This window comes from Meles meles, chromosome 2 (assembly GCF_922984935.1).
Source record: "Meles meles chromosome 2, mMelMel3.1 paternal haplotype, whole genome shotgun sequence".
In the NCBI taxonomy this organism is placed as follows: Eukaryota; Metazoa; Chordata; class Mammalia; order Carnivora; family Mustelidae; genus Meles; species Meles meles.
In genome coordinates, this window is record NC_060067.1 from 204318094 (window position 1) to 204341338 (window position 23245).

Consider the following 23245-nt stretch of genomic DNA (forward strand, 5'->3'; position numbering starts at 1 on the left):
TTATTTCTTGGTCAAACACAGAAGAAAGTTCATTTGACTGTGAGAACACGCATTTTGTGTTTTCATTCCAACCCCGTTCTAATCTCATTTCTGCCAGTGGCTGAGCTCTGTATCCAGAAGGCCACTCTTCTGCTTTCGGTCCTCACCACACTCCCGTTCCCAAGGGATCCGCAGTGGCCGGAGGTGCTGGGCCAAAGGGAGAAGAGTTCAAGGACAGAACAGGAACGGGATTCACCGCTCTCGGGAAAGGGTGCAAAGTCACGCGAGGGCAAATCTAGTGACCTAGTGCCGCTGCCTCAGATGACCACATCTAGCTTCTGTTTTCATATACGTACTTGCACCGACTGCTTACACAACGGCTTACCCATTCGTAAGAGAGGATCCAGCAGCCACGCGCGATTCCCAGCAGCACATTCAGGGTGCGCAGAGGGTTCCCGGCGAGCACGTGACTGGTCGTGTCACACACTTCCCGGGCAAACGAGAAGCCCTTCAACTTATTCACAACCTGGATGACAATGTTCTGCTTTCTGACAAATAGGAGGGGAAAAATCAACAGATTACTATGTTTCCTACACATGAACATCAAGGTGGTTATACTGAACAACAATGTTTTCAAAAAACTAGAAAGCTAAAATTCGACATAGATCTCAGCTACGGAGCTCACATTTTAATTTATTTACAATCAATGCCTTAAAGTATGGGGAAAGAAAAAAAACTTCAGTTCTCAGCTCCAACTGTCTATTTTAACAACTGACAGAGCTGGGGCGCCTGGGTGGCTCAGCGGGTTAAGCCTCTGCTTTCGGCTCAGGTCATAATCTCAGGGTCTTGGGATCGAGCCCCGCATCGGGCTCTCTGCTCAACTTCCCCCTTTCTCTCTGCCTGCTGCTCTGCCTGCTTGTGATCTCTCTCTCTGTCAGATAAATAATTAAAAAAAAAAAAATGGGGGCACCTGGATGGCTCAGTGGGTTAAAGCCTCTGCCTTCAGCTCAGGTCATGATCCCAGGGTTCTGGGATCGAGCCCCGCATCGGGCTCTCTGCTTCACGGGGAGCCTGCTTCCTCCTCTCTCTCTGCCTGCCTCTCTGCCTAGTTGTGATTTCTCTCTGTCAAATAAATAAAATATTAAAAAAAAAAAAAAAATGACAAAGCTGCCCCAGGCGTAAGTGGCTTCATCACCACGGGTGGGAACACAGTCAGCATCAGGAATCCCCCGGCTCTTCCCACCACTGGTACTTCTCGGAGATCTGAACCAACCTGTGCAGAGTCAGGACCAAGCGTATTACTTGCTTATTTTATTTGAAATATAACATTTATTTGAATTCACACATCAGTTTCTTCTAGTAAGAGCTGGGAAAAGGCCCTTTTCATTACATTATCAGCTCAAGCCTTGGGGCTAATTTGGCAGAGGCTCCTTATTTTTGCAAAACCATTCATCGTTTTGTCTTCTGGTCTGCCATTCCTTTAGTGCCGTAAGTGCCTCTTCCCATCTAACCTCCTCACCAAATTGTTCACCATTTTTCCTCTCCTCCTTTCACGATCACCTTACTAAAGCCCTTGGTTTTGACACATTGCATTTCCCTCTCCCTCCCAGTAAGTTTTGGAAATCCCTAGTGAAATATAAAGGACATGAAGGGCTTTCTAAGTCACTGTAACCTACATGGTGAGTTAAGAGATACATTTCTCTCCTCTCTAAAAATTATTATGAAGAGAAAGTGGTTGTCCTCGCCCCTGCAATGTCCACCTCTAACAATGTCCCATGGGCTTCACAGTCCTTCCCAGTTCCTCTACCATCTTGGGCATGTCAATCTCGAGACCTATTTCCTTACAAGTGAAAGGAAAGGGTGGTACTGAATCACACTCTAAATTCTAAGAGATCCCTCCGGCAAAAAAAGACAGATGGGGCAAGACCCCAGCCCTATCACCACTTCAACTGAGAATCTGTGCCTATTGGGGTCATGGAAAATATTAAATTCAGGGGAAACGCAAGGAAAACAAAAGCATAAGGAAGTGAAAAGCTCTAACCATATGCACACCAGAACCCTTCATTTGCACATATCGATGATTTTCCTATTCTAAGTCTGGCAGCTGCTTGCTGTTTGTTAGATGTGTTAATCAACCACAAGTGTCTCTTGGAGACACAGTTAATCAATGTGGCATCAGAACATCTAGGTCTTTTGTTCTTAAGTCCAGACAAGAAGTATGGGGGTGGGGGAGAATATGGCCTAAATAAAAAGTTTGATTTTCAAAACTTTGATGGAGAAAATAACTATTTACTAATGTGCTTTATATTGGGGGCAAAAATATAGATTTTAAAAAATATCACACTGACCACACTCAATTTTGGCTTCCACATTAGATGATTTAGAATGTTCAGTATATTTCATAAGAGATCAACAAAAATTGTGAGTGTGCTCCTTTTACACTAGCTAATGTATGGTGTTTGAACTATTGGTCCTTTTGATTTCATATGCCATGGATAGGAAAAGGATCCTACAACATCATATTACAAGCACGCACTTTTTTACAGGCTATTTTTCACTGAAATGTCCCAATGTTTTGATGAATGCCTTAAACCTTAAAACATATGATTGATATAAAAAACAAAACAAAACATGGTTTTCCCCTTTAAACAGGAATTCAAAAATCTGTTACAAAGAATATGGTGCTGTATTTTTGTTGGATGTGCTATATATTGTGTTAAATGTTTAAGGAAGATGATAAGAGCGTGCCAGCAAGCTATTAACTCTTTCCCAAAATGTGTGGATAATGGCTTTAATAGCATTGTAAAGAGCGACCCAGCAAAGTGTTCCTTTAAGAACTTTGAGGGAATCAGCCAGTGATGCTCCATTTTCTGGACTTCCATGGGGCAGAAGTGGTGGACACACAGAGACAGTACATATGAAGCAAACACGAGGAAGAGCAAAACACCGGAATCCCTCCTATTGTTGCGTAGACAACTCACCAAGTCTCCGGCGCTAACCTGCTCATAGACTTCTAACCACCGTTTTTTCACTTCCAGGGTTCTTCTAACCCCAACACCAATTGTACAGAGTAACAGCAAAACGGCGCAAAGCTATGGGCTGCCTTAAACACGCAGCATCACAGTATATGAAAGAAAAATCTAAAATTTTTACATTGAGGAGAAAGTTATCAAAACAATGAGTACTTACTCAGATGGCATGCTCGTCATGACTAATGTTCTTGTTGGCTAGAGATTTCAAAAGAGAAGGAACAAAAAACAGTCAGAAGTATAAAAAACATTTTTTCCCACAGAAATTAACTTTAATACATTTTTTAAAAAGTTACATCACTTAAAAAATAAACATTTAAGCATATATCAAAGTAAAAAAACTTTATATTCCTGGAAAAAAAAAAATAGCCGGAGAGATACAAACTCAGATACTACCCCAAACCAATCCAAAATAATTCCCGAACATGAGGCAGAGGGGTGGGACGGGGGGTGGGTGGCGGCGGAGAGAAATACTTCCCCCCAGAAGTCCATTCTCCTAGTTAGCTAGCAGACCTCTAAATGTGCCATCCTGCTTAGGTACCAGCGAGGAAGAAGAGGGTAAGAAGGCATTTTTTTTTTTTCAGGCTAAAGAGTTATTTTCCTAAGGTTTCTACACAACTCTAGCCCTGCCTCAGTCACACATATGCAATACTGCTTGTGGTCCTGGTGCCTGGGTCCCTCAAATGCTTTAACCTCTCACACCCAGAAGTTCAGATAATGGGACTGCTTATTCATGAGTTAGCATCTGCTATTAATTGGAACTGTAAAGTTCCTTTTTTTTAAAGTAAGTTTTTAAATACTTTTTTTTTACTTACATAGACACATGCTGATGGCATAAAAAACATATATGTTAAATGCTTTGGAAATATGTCATTAGAAATATAAATTCCCCCATAATTCTACCATCCAGAAAAGACTATTGTTCAAGAATTTAGTTTATATTCTGCCAAATGTTCCTTGCATGGGAGGGTGTGTATATATATATATATATATATATATATAATTAAAATAAAATGGACTCACACTATCCATACATTTTTATAACTGAGATGAAACACTTTGAAAGCAACCAACTGTGCAGTGAAACCATGAGCTAACCATCGCACACTTAGTGTGTCTTGAAGGACCATGCACATAAATGAGAAGAAGAACAAAAGGCATTTAAAGGACCAGTGTGGACACACACGGTGGAGTCGAAGGAGCCTGTGTGCTGTACGGGTGTATCTGGGGAAAGTGGAGGAAGGAGCTTGAAGAGATAATATGAATCAAAAAGATACTCAGGGGCGTCTGGGTGGCTCAGCCGGTTAAGCCACTGCCTTCTGCTCAGGTCATGATCCCAGAGTCCTGGGATCGAGTCCCACATCAGGCTCCTTGCTCAGTGGGGAGCCTGCTTCTGTCTCTGCCTGCCACTCTGCCTGCTTGTGCTCTCTTTCTCTGACAAATAAATAAAATCTTAAAAAAATAAAAAGATTTCCCCCCCAAAAAAAGATACTCAAAGAAGTGTCAGATGTGGTAACTCGGACAATCACTGACCTCTTGTCAGTTGTCCCTCCAGAAGAGTCTGTTGTTAGCCCTCATTTGCTTTGGATACAAAGCAAACAACTACGGCACAGCTTTGTGGGCTGAGTCGGGAGACAAGGCCTTTACATAGGAGTCTATAACCACCAAGGGAGATTCCGGTGGAACCTGATCGTGCTCTTCAATGTTATCCTTGAAGGAAAGCTATGCAGGCCCAGGAATGTAATGAGCCCCAAATAAAGTCCAACAGGCACTCCTTCCACGACACCCACTTTCTTCTGTAGAACCATCCAAAAGATGCCAGTGGAATGTCATCTGTGAAAAGTCACCCAAGGAAGGAAGAGGAATGGATAAGGAAGCCTCCTGACTTCTCCACTGATAGGCTTCCTCCCCATGGCTTCACCCTTCTTTACCTGCACCCGCCTCTCCAGGAGATCCTTCGCACAGCCTCATGGATTTACTCACCAGCCACATGCTGACGATTCCCAATTTCATATCTCTAGCACAGACCTATTTCCTGACACCCAGACTCAAATATTCTACTGACTACACGATAAGGAGGGCCATCTGGAGGTCTAATAAGGATCTTGAATTTATGTCCAAAACTGAGATACCATTCCAGTCAGGGAATTAGGCAAGAAAAATGGAATAAAATAAAAGACACCCAAACTAAAAAAGAAGTAAAGCTACCTCTACTCATAAATGAGATGATCTTATATGCAGAAAACTCTAAAGAACCCAGAAAAACAGTTAGAACTCATAAATGAATCCAGCAAAGTCACAGGATACAAAAATCAGTGTGCAAAAATCAGTTGTATTTCTATACATGAATAATGATCAGAAAAGGAAATAAAGAAATAATTTCATTTATATTAGTGTCCAAAAGAATAAAATGCTTGGGAATAAAGTTAATAAAAAAGGTGCAAAACACCAAACACTAAAAAAATTTTAAAAAATAATGAAAGAGGGGTGCCTGGGTGGCTCAGTGGGTTAAATCCTCTGCTTTCAGCTCCGGTCATGATCCCAGGGTCCTGGGATCGAGCCCCGCGTCAGGATCTCTGCTCCGCAGGGAGCCTGCTTCCTCCTCTCTCTGCCTGCCTCTCTGCCTACTTGTGATCTTTGTCTGTCAAATAAACAAATAAAATCTTTAAAAAAATAATGAAAGAAATTTGAAAAGACCTAAATACATGCATGTAAAGACATCCTGCATTCATGCACTGGAAAACTTAATATCATAAAATGACAAGATTGTCTAAAGTACCTTTCATGCAATCTCTATCAAAATCCCAATGGTGAGTTTTGTAGAAATGGAAAAACACATCCCAAATTTATATGGAATTCCAAGAAGACCCAAAATAGCCAAAATAATCTGGAAGAAGAAACGCAAAGCTGGAGGTCTAATACTTCCCAATTTCAGAACTTACTACAAAACTACAGTAATCAACACTGTATGATGTCAGCATAGGAACAGAAATTAATACAGAGTTGAGAGCGCAGAAATACTCTCACACCTAAGGTCAATTGATTTTTGAGCAGGGCAGGTGCCAAGACCATTCACATGTAAAGAACAGTGTCTTCAACAAGTGGTGCTGGGAGAACTAGATACCCACAGACAAAAATGATATTGGACCTCTACTTTATACCACATACAAAAATTAACACAAAGTGGATCAAAGAACTAAATTTAAGAGCTAAAGCTACAGAAATCTCAGAAGAAAACAAAAGGGAAAATCTTCGTGACCCTGGATTTGGCAATAGTTCCTTAAACAGGGCACCAAAAGCACAGGCAAAAAGAAAACAAATAAATAAATAAATTGGAATTCATCAAAATTTAAAACTTTGATGCATGAAAAAACACTATCAAGAGAATGAAAAAGATAACCCACAGAGTAGGAGAAAATTATTTGCGAATCATATATCTGAGAAGCATTTAATATCCTTAATACATAAAGAATGTCTACAACTTAACAACAAGAGAAAGACAACTCATTTTAAAAATGGGCAGCGGTGCCTGGGTGACTCAGTCAATTAAGTGTCCGACTCAGGTTGTGATCTCAGAGTCCTGGGACTGAGCTCCACACCAGGCTCCACACTCAGCACACAGTCTGCTTGGGATTTTCTCCCTCTACCCCTCCTGCTTGTGCTCTTGCACTCTCTTTCCCTCTAAAATAAATAAATAAATAAATCTTTTTTTTAAATGGGCAAACAGGGGAGCCTGGGTGGCTCAGTGGGTTAAGCCTCTGCCTTCAGCTCAGGTCATGACCTCAAGGTCCTGGGATTGAGCCCTGCATCGGGTTCTTTGCTTGGCAGGGAGAGTACCTCTCTCTCTCTCTCTGCCTGACTCCTTGCCTGCTTGTGATCTCTCTGTAAAATAAATAAATAAATCTTTAAAAATGGGCAAATAACTTGAACAGACATTCCTTCCAAAGAAGAAAAGCAAATGGACAATGAGCACATGAAAACATGCTCAACATCACTAGATGGGGAAATCCAAAACAAAACCTCCATGAGATACACACCCCTTCACACCTGCTAGGTTGGCTATAGTCAAAAACGTGAAAAATAACCAATGTTGATTTTTAAATATGATGCCAGTATTGTGGAAAACAGTTTGGTCGTTCCTCAAAAAGTTAAACCCAAAAACCCACACAGTCAAAACACTTACTCCAAGGTATATATCAAAAAGGATTGAAAACAAGGACTCAAATACTTGTGTGAGAATTATCGTCACAGCATTATTCACAAGAGCCAAACGGTGGAAACTGCCTATGTGCCCAACAATAAATGAATGGATATGATTAATCTGGTGTTTATGAGCAATACAATATTATTATTCAGCCATAAAAAGTAGGGAGGCTGTAATACACAACATGTATGACTCTGGAAACTGTGTGTGTGAAAAAAGCCAGACATACAAGACAAATATTGTATGATTCTACTTACATAAAATATCTAGAATAGGTAAATTCACAGAGGCAGAAAACAGAACAGACTCCCGGGAGCCAGGGGCGGGGTGGGGAACAGGGAGTTGTAGCTTAATGAGTTCCAAGTTTTGCTCTGGAGTGAAGAAAATGTTCTGGACAGAGATAGTGACGATGACTGCATCAAGTGAACACTGCCACTGAACCGTACACTTAAAAATGGCTAAAATAGCAAATGTCATATCGTATGTATTTTATCACAATAAAACAATTACACTACATTCTTCCCTCCCCAGCCCACCCCTTCCAAGCCGCACTGGCTTAGTGGCAATTCCCCTCCTGCACGGGTCAAAAGCATTTTCATCATCATTCTCATCATTATCTTCTCAAACCCCACATCCAATCCATCAGTTCATCCTATCAACTCAACCTTGCAGATATATCTAGACTCTGACCACTTCTCATCAACCCCACTCGTGACGTGCCAGCATCTCACGTGAGTCACTGTCAAAGCCACTTAATTCTTCTCCCTGCTAAAATCCCAGAGACTTCAGTCATTGCTCAACACATGGCCAGAGCCACGCCATGGAAACACACATCAGATCGCGTCACCCTTATTCTCACAGCCTCTGGCGGCTTCATGTCTCACTCTAAATATACATGAACCTGTGAATATAATCAATCTATCCCTCAAAAAGAGAAAAAAATGAACATGACCCCTGTTAAGTCTGAGTGAAGGAAGGTCACATAGTTTAGTCTACCAGAAGCTTGACAGAGAGGGGACATCCCACCTAGGCTGAGGGAAAGAAGTGGTTGTATGTAAGGAAACTCAAACCCCAAAATAAAAGTCTCAATGAAGAGGGGCGCCTGGGTGGCTCAGTGGGATAAGCCTCTGCCTTCGGCTCGGGTCATGTTCTCAGGGTCCTGGGATCGAGTCCTGCATCGAGCCCCGCATCAGGCTCTCTGCTCAGCAGGGAGCCTGCTTCACCCCCTCTCTCTCTGTCTGCCTCTCTGCCAACTTCTGATCTCTGCCTGTCAAATAAATAAATAAAATCTTTAAAAAAAAAGTCTCAATAAAGAGAAAAAATATAAAGGCGGCAAAACAAACAATCTGAATTGTAGATCTTGGGTAAGAAATCTAGAAGATTTAAAGTTCATTGACACGGTCCAGCCACAGAACCTACAAGAAGAGACAAGCTCCCTCTGGAGTCCCACACTGACAAGTGCCATGATAGGGAGCACACAATCGGACTGGTGTGACAAATACTCCTGGCCTGAAATACAGCAGTGAGACAGAAGAAGCAATGTTGTTATTATGAGTAAGCACATTTACTTAACTGTTCTTATAAATTACGCATTAGAAAATACGTCCAATAGAATTCCCCTGATTACTCAAAGAAGCTCCTTCTACATGACATGGACTGGTACATGCAACTTCTTTACAAATGAGTAAGAAAATGATGGTTAATGGAGGGAGAAATAGATACATGATAAAGTAAATATTCTTAAAAGTTGGTTGTAGAATCAAGGCTGGAGGAGAAAATTGTGAAATATTTGGACATGGAACAGAAGACATACTGGGTGTCTCCAATGGACACCTCCATGCTGTTGGGCACACACACCCTTCAGGGTTATCCGCTTCTATGGGGTTTATGTCTTTGTCATCTTTGAGCTATTTTAAAACCTTATTAGCTGTAGAAAATTGATAAGAATGCTAATTGTTCTTGTCCATAGAAATGCAAACCCTGTCCCATGGACATTCAAGGGACTTCCCTCTCCCTGCGGTGACAGAGACCTGTCTGCACTCCTAGTGATCCATTAACAGGTCTCCTCTGTGGACTCTCCTTTGCAGAGGACAAAACAACTTCCCAGTCTCATCATTAATTAATGAGTTAAATAAAATCTTTAACACATATTCATTTTCTAATAGAGGGAAAGTTATAATGTATCTTTAAAAAATTATCTTTTAACAGTTATGAAGGTTTTCCACCAAGTTGCCCAACAGACTCATCTGCTAAAGATTAGCGGCTTCTGTCTGACAGAAGCCGCTAATCTTTATCACCAGAGAACACTCCACAGGCGGCTTGAGCCCAGGAAGGTCCATTATCGGCTCCCGGAACTGAATGCCAAGTGGCAAGCCAGAACTTTTCTGGCTCTCTTTCTCTAATTTTAATTTTCCTCTCCATTTGTTTTGTTTTGTTTCGTTAATGGATGAATTATTCGCCATTAGTGGAAGCAATGCTTAGGAATTTGGTTTTATGGTCTGACTACTTTGTGTTCTATATAAATTAATTAATGGATTGTGGAGATTTATTCTTTTTTGGTAAGAGACCATAGAGGACTGGATTTATTAGCTTTTTTTTTTTTTTCTTTTCTTCTGCTTGCTTATTTGCCCATTTTGGAGCTAAAATCAATTAAGACATTCATGCCCACAAGGAAGGAGAATAGCTTCCTGAACTCTGGACTGGTTTTAGTATTTCCGTCTTTGTTCTTGACCAGTGGCTGAAACTATAACTAACTCAGAAATGTTTTAAGAATTCAAATTCACATAGTTAATGTTTGGAAATTATTATTAGTTTAGTAATTTTGGCTTAATGAAAACAATTACGTCTTATCTGAATTCTCCATGTTAAGTATAATATAAACATACATTTTATTCTACTTGAGTTTATTTTCCCTAGACTTAGACAGGTTTACCAGTCAAATAAAATAACACTATTACTGTATAATGTTCAAGATTTTAAAAAAGTTTAAACTTGTGACCAATCATTATTCTAACAAGCTTTTTATGCCAGTACTAATTGTATTTTGTAATACATCAGTACGAAGATAATTTCCAGGATGTTTAGTGTTAAACTAATTAAACAAGGAGGCCATTGGACTAAGGTGGCTCTCGGGCCTTAGCAGCCTATGTAAGCAAACAAAAACCAGAGCCTGTAAACCCCTTAAGGTTAAGAAATCAAAACCGAAGAGCAACCAATCACTAGCAGCCAACTAAGCTTTCCCATATAAGGCAACCGCTTAGCTAGAGCCAATCAAATAAGTTCCCTGCTTTGATTTGCATCTTCTCTGTAAGTCTCTCCCTTAGTTCATGGCCGTGGAACACCCCTAAACACTTCGGGTTTGTCAGTGCCTGATTTAAATCAAATTTTATCCAAATAAACTTTTATTTATTAAGATTTTATTTATTTATTTGACAGAGAGAGAGAGATCACAAGTAGGCAGAGAGGCAGGCAGCAGGAGGGGGAGGGGGAGGGGGAGGGGGTTGTAGCAGGCTCCTTGCTGAGCAGAGAGCCCGATGTGGGGCTCAATCCCAGGACCCTGAGACCACGACCTGAGCCAAAGTCAGAGGCTTAACCCACTGAGTCACCCAAGTGTCTCCCAAATAAACTCTTTAAATTTTTATTATTTTTTCAGATTTTATTCATTTATTTATTTACTTATTTGAAAGAGAAAGAATGAGAGAGGGCATGAGCAGGGAGGAGAGGGAGGAGCTGGGTCCCCTCTGGCTGGGAGCCCAATGGAGGGCTGTATCCCAGGACCCTGAGATCATGACCTGAACTGAAGTCAGACACTAAACCCACAGAGCCACCCGGGCGCCGCCCTCTTAAAATTTGTAATATGCTTCCAGGCACTTTTTAGTATTAGAGAACATAAACCTTGGACAGATATTAATTAAAAAATCATTGGATAAAAAAAAAAAAATCATTGGATACAGGGTTTTGGGGTCATGCAGTCAGATAAGCGACCAACTCTTAGTTTCGGCTCAAGTCATGATCTCAGTGTCTTGAGATCGAGCCCTGAATGGGGCTCTGTGCTCAGCTCAGAGTCTGCTTGGAACCTTCTCTCCCTCTCCCTCTGCAGCTCCACCTGCTTTCTCTCTCCTTAAAATGAATAATCATTTTTAAAGAATTATTGAATAACTCAGTAATTTATAAGAGAGAATACTGAAACACTGATTGCTAAGCAGAGTTCTAATTTTTTCTATATTTTTGTTTCTTTTTATGTGGCATACAGAAGCTCTGTCTTTGGGTCATGTCAATGAACATGTTCTTTTCTGCAACTTTAAAAGGGTGTAAAAGAGACACGGGGTAGGAGAGTGTAACGGAAGCCTTGCTGGTGTGCCAACACGCCTGTGTGAAATGGACATGTTGCAATTGTTCATGGTTTTCTGTGGAATGGAACTTATTAACTTTGGCTAAAAAAAAATACAATTAATAGGAATGGTTAGGTTACACTAAGCATAATAATGACAGGAATACAACTGTACATGAGTCTGTTTTTCAAAAAAAAATTATATTTCTTAAAGCAGTGGTTTTCAGGATTTATGAGCTCTGGACTCACTTATACTATTGGGACTTACTGAGGAACACAAAGAGTCTTTGTTTTTGTGGATGAAGGCTATCAATATTTAATATCAGAAATTAAAACTGAAAAACTTTTAAAATATTTACTGACACACTTGAAGATAGCAAGAACACACTGCCTGTTAACAGAGATGACTGTTACTCACTATTACTTTTCAGGTGCTAGGACCCCATGAACACAGCTTCGGGCTAAGCAAAGTGTCAGTTTGCCACAGGATAAGAAAAAGCATAGTGAAGAACAAGACTTGGAAAGTTCACTTAACTTGCTTCAGTTTATATACTTGAGTCTGAAGAACCATAGTACATGTGTTATAATTTTAGTCAATTGTGCCTGATGCTGATGGGCTGTCTTCATGATTACAGATTATTGCCTATAACCAAAAGATCAGTCTTAACTTTCTGTATAATCTGTTTAAAAAGCAAAGCTTATATCTTAAAAGAATAATGATCTTTCCCTTATGTTGAATATATGATGCTTGTGATTAAGGAAATAAAATTTGGTCACTTAGGTTGCAGACCGTGCGTGGTTGTTTTGTTGTTGTTGTTTTGTTTTTTTAAAGATTTTATTTTTATTTATTTACTTGACAGAGAGAGAGAGAGAGAGATCACAAGTAGGCACAGAAGCAGGTAGAGGGGTAGGGGGAAGCAGGTTCCCCGCTAAGCAGAGAGCCCCATGCAGGGCTCGATCCCAGGACCCTGGGACCATGACCTGAGCCAAAGGCAGAGGCTTAACCCACTGAGCCACCCAGGCACCCTTCTGTGCTTGTTTTTAAATGTTGTCTTACTACTGTGATTAAATAACTTGCCTGGTATGGTTTCTCAGGCACACGTGATCCTATCTGAAGGATCTGTGTGAATGTCATCTGGTAACTGATTTTTGCCTTCTCTAAATTGGATCTTAAATATATAAAAATAAAACTTCAAGGATATCACTCACACCTAAAACTAGCCTTAAGATTTCTCCTTGGAAATCACAAAAATACGTTTTTCACTTTTAAGAGAACTGTAGGATAATTAGGTTGAATGTGTCCTGATTGCCAAGTTCTGTATGTAATCAGAAGGGCCACTCAGCCTGTCTAGGCAGGTATTCAATAGGTACAATGTTATCAATATAAATATTTCCGAATCACAGGCTTTGAGGAAAATCCTTGATATTGGTTATTGACCTTATTGTCCATAATGTTTTTACCTTCAGGGAAAACACTGGCCAGATGCTTTCCTGACAGCTGTGTTGAGTTTTCTTCTATTTAGGGTGTTGTAGTCCTACAATGCTGCTAGTAGGCAAAGTACCGTGTTATAATCTTGGTTATTAAATTGTTAATTTGGTGAGGGTCCTGCTTCTGTAATTTAAATCTTGTAGACCAGTGGCTTTCAACTGGGGATGCATGTCAGACTTGTCTATGATTTTTTTTAATAAAAATATCAATGTCCAGGACCTAACGTGGGCCTACTAAATCTCCTGATATTCTGACATGTTCTCAGTACATTTATTGTGTCTCAGAAATATTATACTGTATCTCAAGATTTGTTTCCTCCATAAAAACTAGGTTGATCTTCTTGAAATAGAGAAAGTGAAGGACTTCATTTTTAAAATCTGCTGTCTGCCCCTCTTCCTGCTTCCATTCCTGCTCGAATACCCAGGTCCCCCCACCTTACACATGCCTCCGAATGCAAATAGTGTGTGACCTCCTTGCAAGGGACAAGGCATGAATGACGCCTCTAGAATAGGAAACATGTAAGGAGGGACCAGGAGAGAATGCAGGGAGGAGCCGTCACATGTGTGTTCCAGACCCCAACCACACGATCTCAACACCAAGTCTGCCTGGCTCCGAGGAGGAGGGAGAACTGACTTACGATGGTCACCTGGGCCCTCATCTTTGTCCCAACAGGTTCCCGGATGCCTGAGAGGACACGTACACCAGACCACAATCCTCGAGCAAAGACGAGACTCTCTCCTGAGTCTCCCACACTCTCTGTCTGCACCTGCGTTCTCTCTACACCTTCAGCAGCTCTGCGTCCGCCTCCTGCCAGCTAGCGTTTGATTTCTATCCTGTGCACAGCCAGGGACCCCTGGGCTGGTCCTGCGGAACCCCCTCTGCGCGTCTGGCCCTCCTACATCATTTTCATAAATAATGCTGGGGTTTTTTTTAAGCATTTTGTAAATCCGAGATAATGCTTACTGACTTCTTTGAAAATAGGTTTAATTGCTTTCCTTAAAGAAATTCTGCTTAATTTTTTGGTAATCATCTTATTATTTTGTTTGGCTTGCCATAAAACAACCCAATTTCCCTGTAACATTACTCACATTAGACCTTTCACATTTGAAAACTGTGAGTAATAAATTGACCCTCGCTGCTAAGTCTACAGACAGTTCTGTTTTGCCAAATGGCTCTGCAATAAGCTATAGACAGGGCCTGTGACCCCTGTGATCACAAGTAGGCAGAGAGGCAGGCAGAGAGAGAGGGGGAAGCAGGCTCCCTGCTGAGCAGAGAGCCCAATGTGGGGCTTGATCCCAGGACCCTGGGATCATGACCTGAGCCGAAGGCAGAGGCTCAACCCACTAAGCCACACAGGCGCCCCTAATAAACTTTTAAAAATGCAATTCTGGTACATATCTTTTCATTGGCAAGAGACACGACCACTAACGCAAAAACAATGGAAATCAAGTTAGGCTTACAGCCACCCTGAATGTAGCTAGCATTCAGCATGTTCTGTGGACTTGAATAAGATTTCTGTATATGAAAGTTAATGTATGGTTCATCTTCGTAGAAGGCTGTCACTACTAGAAAATCCACAAATTATAAGAATCCACTGTGCAGAGAGAACACGTAAAGCACAGCAAACACGATCATCTGCTGGCAGACCCAGAACGAGACCTTTCTGCAGCCCACTTGTCACTGTCTCCATACTTGACAGGGCACTTGGCCGGTCCTTATCTCATGGGTCTCATCTAAGAAAGGAGATAATGAATTACTCCCAGAGCGCTACACGATTAATAATTCTGTTGAAAGTAAATATTAATGCTAGCAGTTTTGTAAATTATAACCCTCACAGTCTGTAATTCCATGAGAATACAAACCATTTCTTTTAACTCAGTCCTTTATTTATGTAACCTTTGTTGCGTGTCACATTTCACTGACAGGGAGAAAGGCAAGGAGAAAATCTGGCCACTTTTTTCTCTTTAGTGATGGTAACCTGATGCTCCTCCAACCTGCACCATTCCCCTCCTCATGAAATCTATATGGAAGGTGATATTCAGAATGTACAAACCTAAGGAGAGTCAGTAAGCCTCGTCACCATCACTGCAAAAGGCCAAAAAGACCAGCTAACATTTATTAGAACCAACCATATTCAGTGTTGAAAAATTAACACAGCTCTTTACAACTGAGACCTGGACTCACCCGTCCAAATAGTCCCATAAGATGTGTCCCTATTCTATTGAAAGTTGATTCTCCATAATAACGTTGAACTTCACCTGTGCCCTGTGCCCCAAAACACAGAGCACAAGTTAAAAAAGGTTCCGACCCTTTTGCATTCTGAGAAAAGTGTAATTGAAAGGACCACCCTTCTCTCTCATGCTGCAAGATAGGACTATGAAAACCACAGGCCCAAAGGACATCACTTGAGCCCAGCCAAGTCACCAAACCACGTTAATCCCTAACCTAAGTGCAGTTTCAACCTGCCCCAGAAATGCAGTTTTACCAAGGGTCAGGAGTTTTCTGACGGGGACCAGTGAGGCAATCTGCCACAAGAGCCTCCTCAGTGCCCCACAGGAAGTGAGGCCTTCTGCATTAGACCCCTCGCCCTTCCCTATAAGGGAAGGTGATCTTGCCTGAAACAATCCTTTCTTTTCTTGTGCTAATAACTCCTCTGCCCTAGACTCCTCCCTATAAAAACTTTCCATTTTATGCAACTCTCATGTGGCTCCCCTCTCCCTGCTGGGTGCCTTACAGCTGAACTTTGGTTTTTTTTGTTTTGTTTTGTTTTGTTTTTTAAATTAATTTATTTATTTTTATTTGCTTATTTACAGCATGACAGTGTTCATTGTTCTGGCATCACACCCAGTGCTCCATGCAGTACGTGCCCTCCCTATTACCCACCACCTGGTTCCTCAACCTCCCACCCCCCCCCCCCCCCCCGCCGCCCCTTCATAACCCTCTGGTTGTTTTTCAGAGTCCACAGTCTCTCATGGTTCATCTCCCCTTCCAGTTTCCCTCAACTCCCTCTCCTCTCCATCTCCCCATGTCCTCCATGTTATTTGTTATGCTCCACAAATAAGTGAGCCCATATGATACTTGACTCTCTCTGCTTGACTTATTTCGCTCAGCATAATTTCTTCCAGTCCTGTCCATGTTGCTACAAAAGTTGGGTACTCGTCCTTTCTGATGGAGGCATAATACTCCATTGTGTATATGGACCACATCTTCCTTATCCATTCATCCGTTGAAGGGCATCTTGGTTCTTTCCACAGTTTGGCGACCGTAGCCATTGCTGCAATAAACATTGGGGTACAAATGGCCCTTCTTTTCACTACATCTGTATCTTTGGGGTAAATACCCAGCAGTGCAATTGCAGGGTCATAGGGAAGCTCTATTTTTAATTTCTTCAGGAATCTCCACACTGTTCTCCAAAGTGGCTGCACTAACTTGCATTCCCACCAACAGTGTAAGAGGGTTCCCCTTTCTCCACATGAACTTTGTTTTTTAACAGGATGCACCGCCACCCTTCCTCAGTGACTCAGGTAAGACCATCTCCATCCTCATCATGATTACCTTAAGACTTGCTAATGGCACCCTAGCCTACCTGCCTCTGTAAAACCTGGGCCCCTTCTTATTCTTGAGACATTCCTCATTGATGAAGATAGTCCTTATAAGGACAGTCTGCATACAAACATTTTAATTGTCTTGTGCACTTTGTTTTTGGCAGCTTTCGCATGTGGCTCAGATGGGACTGCCCCTACTTCTTCACAATCCCTGTGCTCCCTCCTGACTGGAGATCTCTGGGCCCAACATTGAGTCCAGCTCCTGACTTTATGCTCCAGACTCTTGGCTACTGTTACCATGGTAAGAACTTGATTTTTTTCTTTTTGAGTATTTACTTGATTTCTGATGCCAACTTCCTTTGGTTTTATGATCTGACCATTCAGTTAGATCTGTAAAGGGGATGATGGTTTATAGAGAACTTGTCTTTGTTGTATGGAAAATGATAAAGAATCTGCCTTTTTACATTTTTTTGTTTATTTTTCTTCTCTGAGCTTAAAACTGTTAAGTATTTCATGCCACCAAGTAGATATCTAGGCTGAGTTTTGTACTACCACATTTACGCCTGAGCCACAAGTAAAAAGTAAAATTCTAAAGTTGAAATTACAAGCTCTGTCTCTATGCACATATGCCTGCAATTCACACACCTGAAAAAAGCATCATGAGATGGTACCAAATGAGATTATAAAACTTCTTAAAGAAGCTCTATTATAACTGGCTTAGAAAGAAGGACCTATAAATTGAATATTCCTAAAGTCCCGAGAAATTTCCAACATTCAAAAAACCAAACAAACAAAAAACAAAAAAACAAACAAAAAAACTATTTTCATAGAAACTCAGTTTTTTTTTGAGACCCAAATATCTTAAAAATTCAACTTTTCATATATTTTGGTAAATCTCCAGCAAGTGAGATTAGTTGAATATTTTTGGTTTATTAAAAACACCTATCTCTTTTCTGAATTATCAGATATAAGTATAATAAAATAGTACATTTTCACTCTTGTACATGTTCTTCCTAATCTTACACAGGCTTACGGGTAGAATAAGTAAGTATTATTTATACTTAAAATTTAAGATTATGAAAAATGTAAATTTATACTTAACAAATTTACAAACAAAACAAAAATTGAATCATTTTTGACAAATTTTACTTTAATGGTAACTGCGTTTTACATTGTGAAATCTTGAAGATAATTTCCAAGATATTTACATAACTTAAAACCTTCATCTAATGCTAAACTAAATTAATTAATGGGTATTCACTAATCAATGTTTAGTAAGATAGAATACAGAAATTCTACCTAAGCGCAATTTCTTATTTTATTTTATTTACTTACTGGAGAGTGAGAAAAAGAGAGAGCATGAGTGGGGGAAGGAACAGAGGGAGAGGGAGGACAGGCAGACTCGCTGCTGAGCAGGGACCCGGACCCAGTGTGATCCCAGGACACCGAGATCATGACCTGAGCCCAAGTGAGATGCTTCACCAACTGAGCCACCCAGGTGCCCCCAATAACTAAGCATAATTTTAAGGTGAAATGCTTTTGATTCTTATGTTTATGTGCTACGGGGACAGTAAAATACGCAGAAACACTCCACATGTACCCGTCCTGCTTTCTCCGGGTTACTTTGGTAAGTAATTTCAGTAACTAATTTTAGAATTTAGTTACTTTAGTTAAAGGTTAAAATTAATATGTGGCTTGTACTAAGTAGCTATACTTTGAAAGAAATACAATTGTGTCCGTACTTCTGTTTCTCAAGAATAAGAAGAGCTCTATCCTGAAGGGGCAGATTTTTCGCTTCTGAACCCCACTGCCAGCTTGTCAGAGACCCCAGAAAGCTTTCTACATGGGTTTTTAATAACTATCCACGTGGGTCCACTTGGAGATAGCCAACCATAAACCCAGTGCATGTAAACAATATCTTGTTTTCTAATATTATGAAATTATTTCTGATCCCGCAGAACCCCTGAGATTGGTCCTAATGGATCAGATTGTTCCAGAATGTGAAAGGGCATCATAAAAGAGACAAAATGTGGGACCCTGGATGGCTCAGTGGGTTAAAGCCTCTGCCTTCGGCTCAGGTCATGATCTCAGGGTCCTGGGATCGAGCCCCACATCAGGCTCTCTGCTCAGCAGGAAGCTCTCTCTCTGCCTGCCTCTCGGGCTACTTATGATCTCTGTCTGTCAAATAAATAAATAAAATCTTTTAAAAAAAAGAGAGAGAGAGAGAGAGAGACAAAATGTGGCACAAACTTCATCTTGGTTTATAAAGTTGAGTGTGAAAATCTATGACATGCACAAAAACCTTAGCAAAACGTGGTCTCTACTGACAGTTTCATTTACTTGGTTTACTGCTAATTGCTTTCATCTAAACTGTAAAGTTCATTCATCTATTCATTCATTTTTCTGTGTAACTTGTTTAGGTAACAAAGATTCTGTGTTTTACCAGAATAACCTTCTATGATCTTCTATGATTTATGTTGACTTTACTGTTTCCTTGAGTATTTAAGAAATCTAGTTATTTGACAAAAAGATAAGGCATTTTAAAGTTATACTATCTCTACATTAACTTCTAAAATTTTTTCTTATCACTTAAGGAAGTAAACAAGTATTCTTCCTAAGTAACCTATGGTCCTGTCTTAGTCAAGTGCCCAAAATTACATGACAACTTTTTATATTTTCCTTTCCTATATTCAAGTCCCCAAAGCTGTCTTTGAGATTCCCCAGAGACACCTGGAAAATCACAAAGATTTTTATCTTCCACCATATGAAAAGAGAAATGTTAGAAATAATTAGGTCAATGTGATTATGTTATTATTGAGCTGTTTGGGAAGAGGTGTCAAATCAAAAATAACACTTAGTCATCCTCAAGATAAATTTGTGTGAGTAAAACGTTATTAACACACAGAAACTTCCGTCCTACTGCAGACTCCTAAAATCTCTTGACAATCTTGATATATTCTTGGTACACTCTGGCTACATGTTTAGGATATCCACGGTATATCACATCTTGGGGTTATTCTGTTATATCTGAAGACTTTTTTCTATAAAGATTTTGTTCTTCCATTTTTATAATTACATGTAATATCCACTCTTCTTTGAAAACAGTGCTGGGACACCTGGGTGGCTCAGTGGGTTAAAGCCTCTGCCTTCAGCTCAGGTCATGATCCCAGGGTCCTGGGATCGAGCCCCGCATCGGGCTCTCTGCTCGGTGGGGAGTCTGCTTCCCTCCTCTCTCTCTCTCTCTCTCTGCCTACTTGTGATCTCTGTCAAATAAATTAATTAATTAAAAAAAGAAGATTGTTTAAAACCAGTGCTAACCATTATGCTTGTGGATGTTGACTCTACCATCTCTGGCTGCCTTGTCTTACCGTACAACCGTGTTCCCTGTCAGCTGCATTATTCTACTCTCGTCAGCCCTCTCCCTTTGGCGAGTTATCAGTAATACACTGGCCACAGCCATCTAGAACCTTTGCCACCTCCAGGTCCCTGCTTCACTGGATGCTTCCTAACCAGCCCCTCAATCACCTATAGGCCAGAGTGACTTGCCTTCAAAAGAAAGACCCGCTTCAAAGCCCACGGAAAAGGGCTATGCCAAATAGTTGCAGTACGGTCTCCTGATGGCATCACTTAAACAACGCTGAGACCCTATCAGGGGACTCGGTCAGGATTTCCAGAATTCTAGTGGAGAAGCATTTGGGCTCATGAGACTACTAACCCACGTTCAAGCAAAGTGAGAATGAGTTACACAGGCCTAAATGAACTACTGAGGAAGGACTATGGTTTTATCTGGAATATTTTAATGTCCTACTTTCTGAACATAAGGAAGCTTTGCTGTTCTTATGCCATGCACCTTAGAACAATTTGGTGGGCAGAGTCTTTGCAAAAACAAAGGACATATTTAGAAACGGTATCTGAGTCTCCCCCCGCCCAGAATTTGGAAATTCAGTATTAATTAGTGTTCTTGCTTTCAGGGCAATATAATTATTTGCCTAGGTTCAACAAGAATCTGTCTTCCTCGTTACCAGGATGTAACCGAAAAAACTGGTTAAGTAACCATGGCCTTGGCTGCAAGATCATATTTGATCGTATAATCAGCAACAACCAGACCCTTTCAAGAAATGAAAGCAGACTTCATGGCACCAATGCCTGCCAAAGCCCTCTTGGGAAAACAAGCCAGGGACCTCGCTTCCAGGGTTCCCAACTCCCAGATGAGCAAGAAAGATCACTTTGTGGGGGTCCAAGAGCTGGAGGATATGCTGGGGACTGCAGAAGGAAGGAATTTATGCAAATGTGTAGATAATGAAGGTGAAATCTGACAGCAAGCTCTTGTCCGGGCTTCCTAGTCCTAAGAGGCTTTTAAATGCACAATCTAAGATTCCTTACGAAAACTTCCTGCGAACTATTCTTGCTATACCTATGTAAATAAATATAATGAGACCAGTCTTATTTTGTGATCATAAATAATCTCTCTTTGATTATTAGAGGAGGGACTATGGGAAAAAAAATTGTGTCTCTGTGGGAAACTATGCATTGTTTACACTACACCATTCCAGGACATCAGATCCTAGCCATGCTCACTGTCTGAGTTATTCTGCACCTCTTTGTACCCTGTAGGGAACTGACAGATGTGAAAACTCCATTTTCTCTGGTAAAGATTCACTTGACTTCCTTCTCCCCTACAGAAAAACCAGTTTCCATCCCTACCTGCATAGTGGCCCCATTCCTGTTACCATGCCCAAATTTATCAATTCTTACCAAATTTCTAATTCACCTGGCTTCCTGCACTATCTAGCTACAACTCTCAAACTCATGATCCAAATTGTTTCCAACCTGATTCGGCATCACCAAGTACCAGCACCTGACTGTCCTGATCTGTGTTCGGGCTCCAGTGAACTTGAAACGGACGCTTCTGTCCAGGTCTGAAGAAACCCAGAGCACTGAAGCCCGTGTGACCACAGTGAACAGGATCCTCCCTCGACAGGCCATGTAAAAGTGTGGTACAACTCTCAGGTTACACATGCCTTTTAGGACAGGTAACCACACCTGGTTCGAGACCCTCGAGACAGTAGGCCATGCTGTGAAACCAACTCTGGGACCCATGGTCAGGTCCCCTCGGGGCTCAGCTCCTGACTCTAGACTAGACTATAACCTTCTGTATAAAGTTCTGCCAGTTCTTTTCATTTTAGGGATCGTTAGTTTAAGAGGCCTAATCTCCAGGACGCTAAACTGACCTTGCCGTCATCTCTCAACAGATAGAACCAGTACCAGTAAGAGTCCTCAAGTCATTCTCAGACTCAATTTTGCCTCCAAGGTTATGACTGCCTCTCAGTTATTCAGGGAGGAATGACATCCATTTTGAAAGACGGTAACACTGACAACAAAAATGTCAAGCGCTGATCTCCTGGAAAACAGGGCTGGTCCTCCCACTGTGTTTAAAGAAAAAGTTAACCCCAAGGACCACTCTGCTCCCCAAAAATCTGAGAAAAGACCATCACCACCATTTTCCTTCATGACTCAGATAAGACTGTCTTCGTCCTTCTTCTTGGTTCCCAAAGACTCCCTAATGACACCCCTGCTTACCTGACTAAGAAACCCCAGCTTTCGCCTTTGCTCTGAGCACTCCTCATTAAGGAGTGATCTCTGCATTACATGCTCTGAATAAAATCATCTCCTTTAACTGCCTAGTCGCGTTGTCCTTCATATCTTCTACATTTTTTTTTAAACTCCTGGGAGCAGAGTTTTGATAAAGGTCGTGGTTACTGAAGAAGCAATAATCTCATTAGATCTACAGAAGTTTTAATTTCAAATGTCAAGTTTATCCTCTTTGGTCAGTTTTGAATAAAAAGTGATGAAAAGACGAGAAGTCATTCAATAATCAATAGAAGCAGAATCATCCAATTCCTAAGAAAGAATGATACAAGATACTGAATACTCACTTAATCTTTAAAAACTAAATGAGCCACAACAACATATCAAGCACAAAACCAGATGATAGTGATATGAGAAAAAAGGATCCTGCTCTGGAGGGGGACAATCTAAAGAAAAATGTGACCACGCCTAGACTTTGAGAAAGAAAGACAGTTTGACAGATAGGGTAGGGCAGATATCCTAGACAGGATGAACGAACACCATAAAGAAATATTCATGACATCAGCGGCTCCATGGAGAACCTGAGAGTAGTCTGTACGGATTCAACAAGATGTCAGTTGCAAGATCAATTTTACAAAAGCTTCCTTAAAACAGCAAAGAAGATATATTTTGGGAAGAATTATGAAAGAATAGGACATAAGGTCAAAAGATATAATAATAAGCTATTGCAAAAAAATACAGCCTGGATGAGAGATGGTGGAGGTCACGGGTTTAATTGCATTCATCAGACATGAGAAGAAACATGAGCGTAAAGCATGTATCTTAACATTCTGGTTATAAGTATGAAGATCTCAGAATTTTTTAAGAAGTACGATAAAATTATATGGACAGACTGCAGAAAAGTTGAAATCTTTACCTTATGATTTGCAATATATTAATATAAAATTAAACTTCCCTCCTCTTCCACTACTCACGTCTACTCGCACATTCAAGGATATCAATTATAGAACACCTATTACAGAGAAAGAGAAAAACACTGTAGGGCTCTGTTCCTTAAAAAGGAAAAGCACTTGTCCAAAT

At 40.8% G+C, this 23245-nt stretch overlaps 1 protein-coding gene across 5 annotated transcripts in view; it reads right to left on the reverse strand.

Moving 5' to 3' along the window:
* Positions 1-23245, reverse strand: part of MCPH1 (microcephalin 1) — a 243787-nt gene that overhangs the window by 155067 nt on the left and 65475 nt on the right. For all 5 annotated transcript variants that reach the window (XM_045997193.1, XM_045997192.1, XM_045997194.1 and 2 more), the window contains 2 exons: positions 3169-3206; positions 365-527 (listed from right to left, as the gene is read on the reverse strand). In XM_045997193.1, the coding sequence (XP_045853149.1) occupies positions 365-527; positions 3169-3206 (201 nt within the window). The remainder of the gene's footprint in view (positions 1-364; positions 528-3168; positions 3207-23245) is intronic.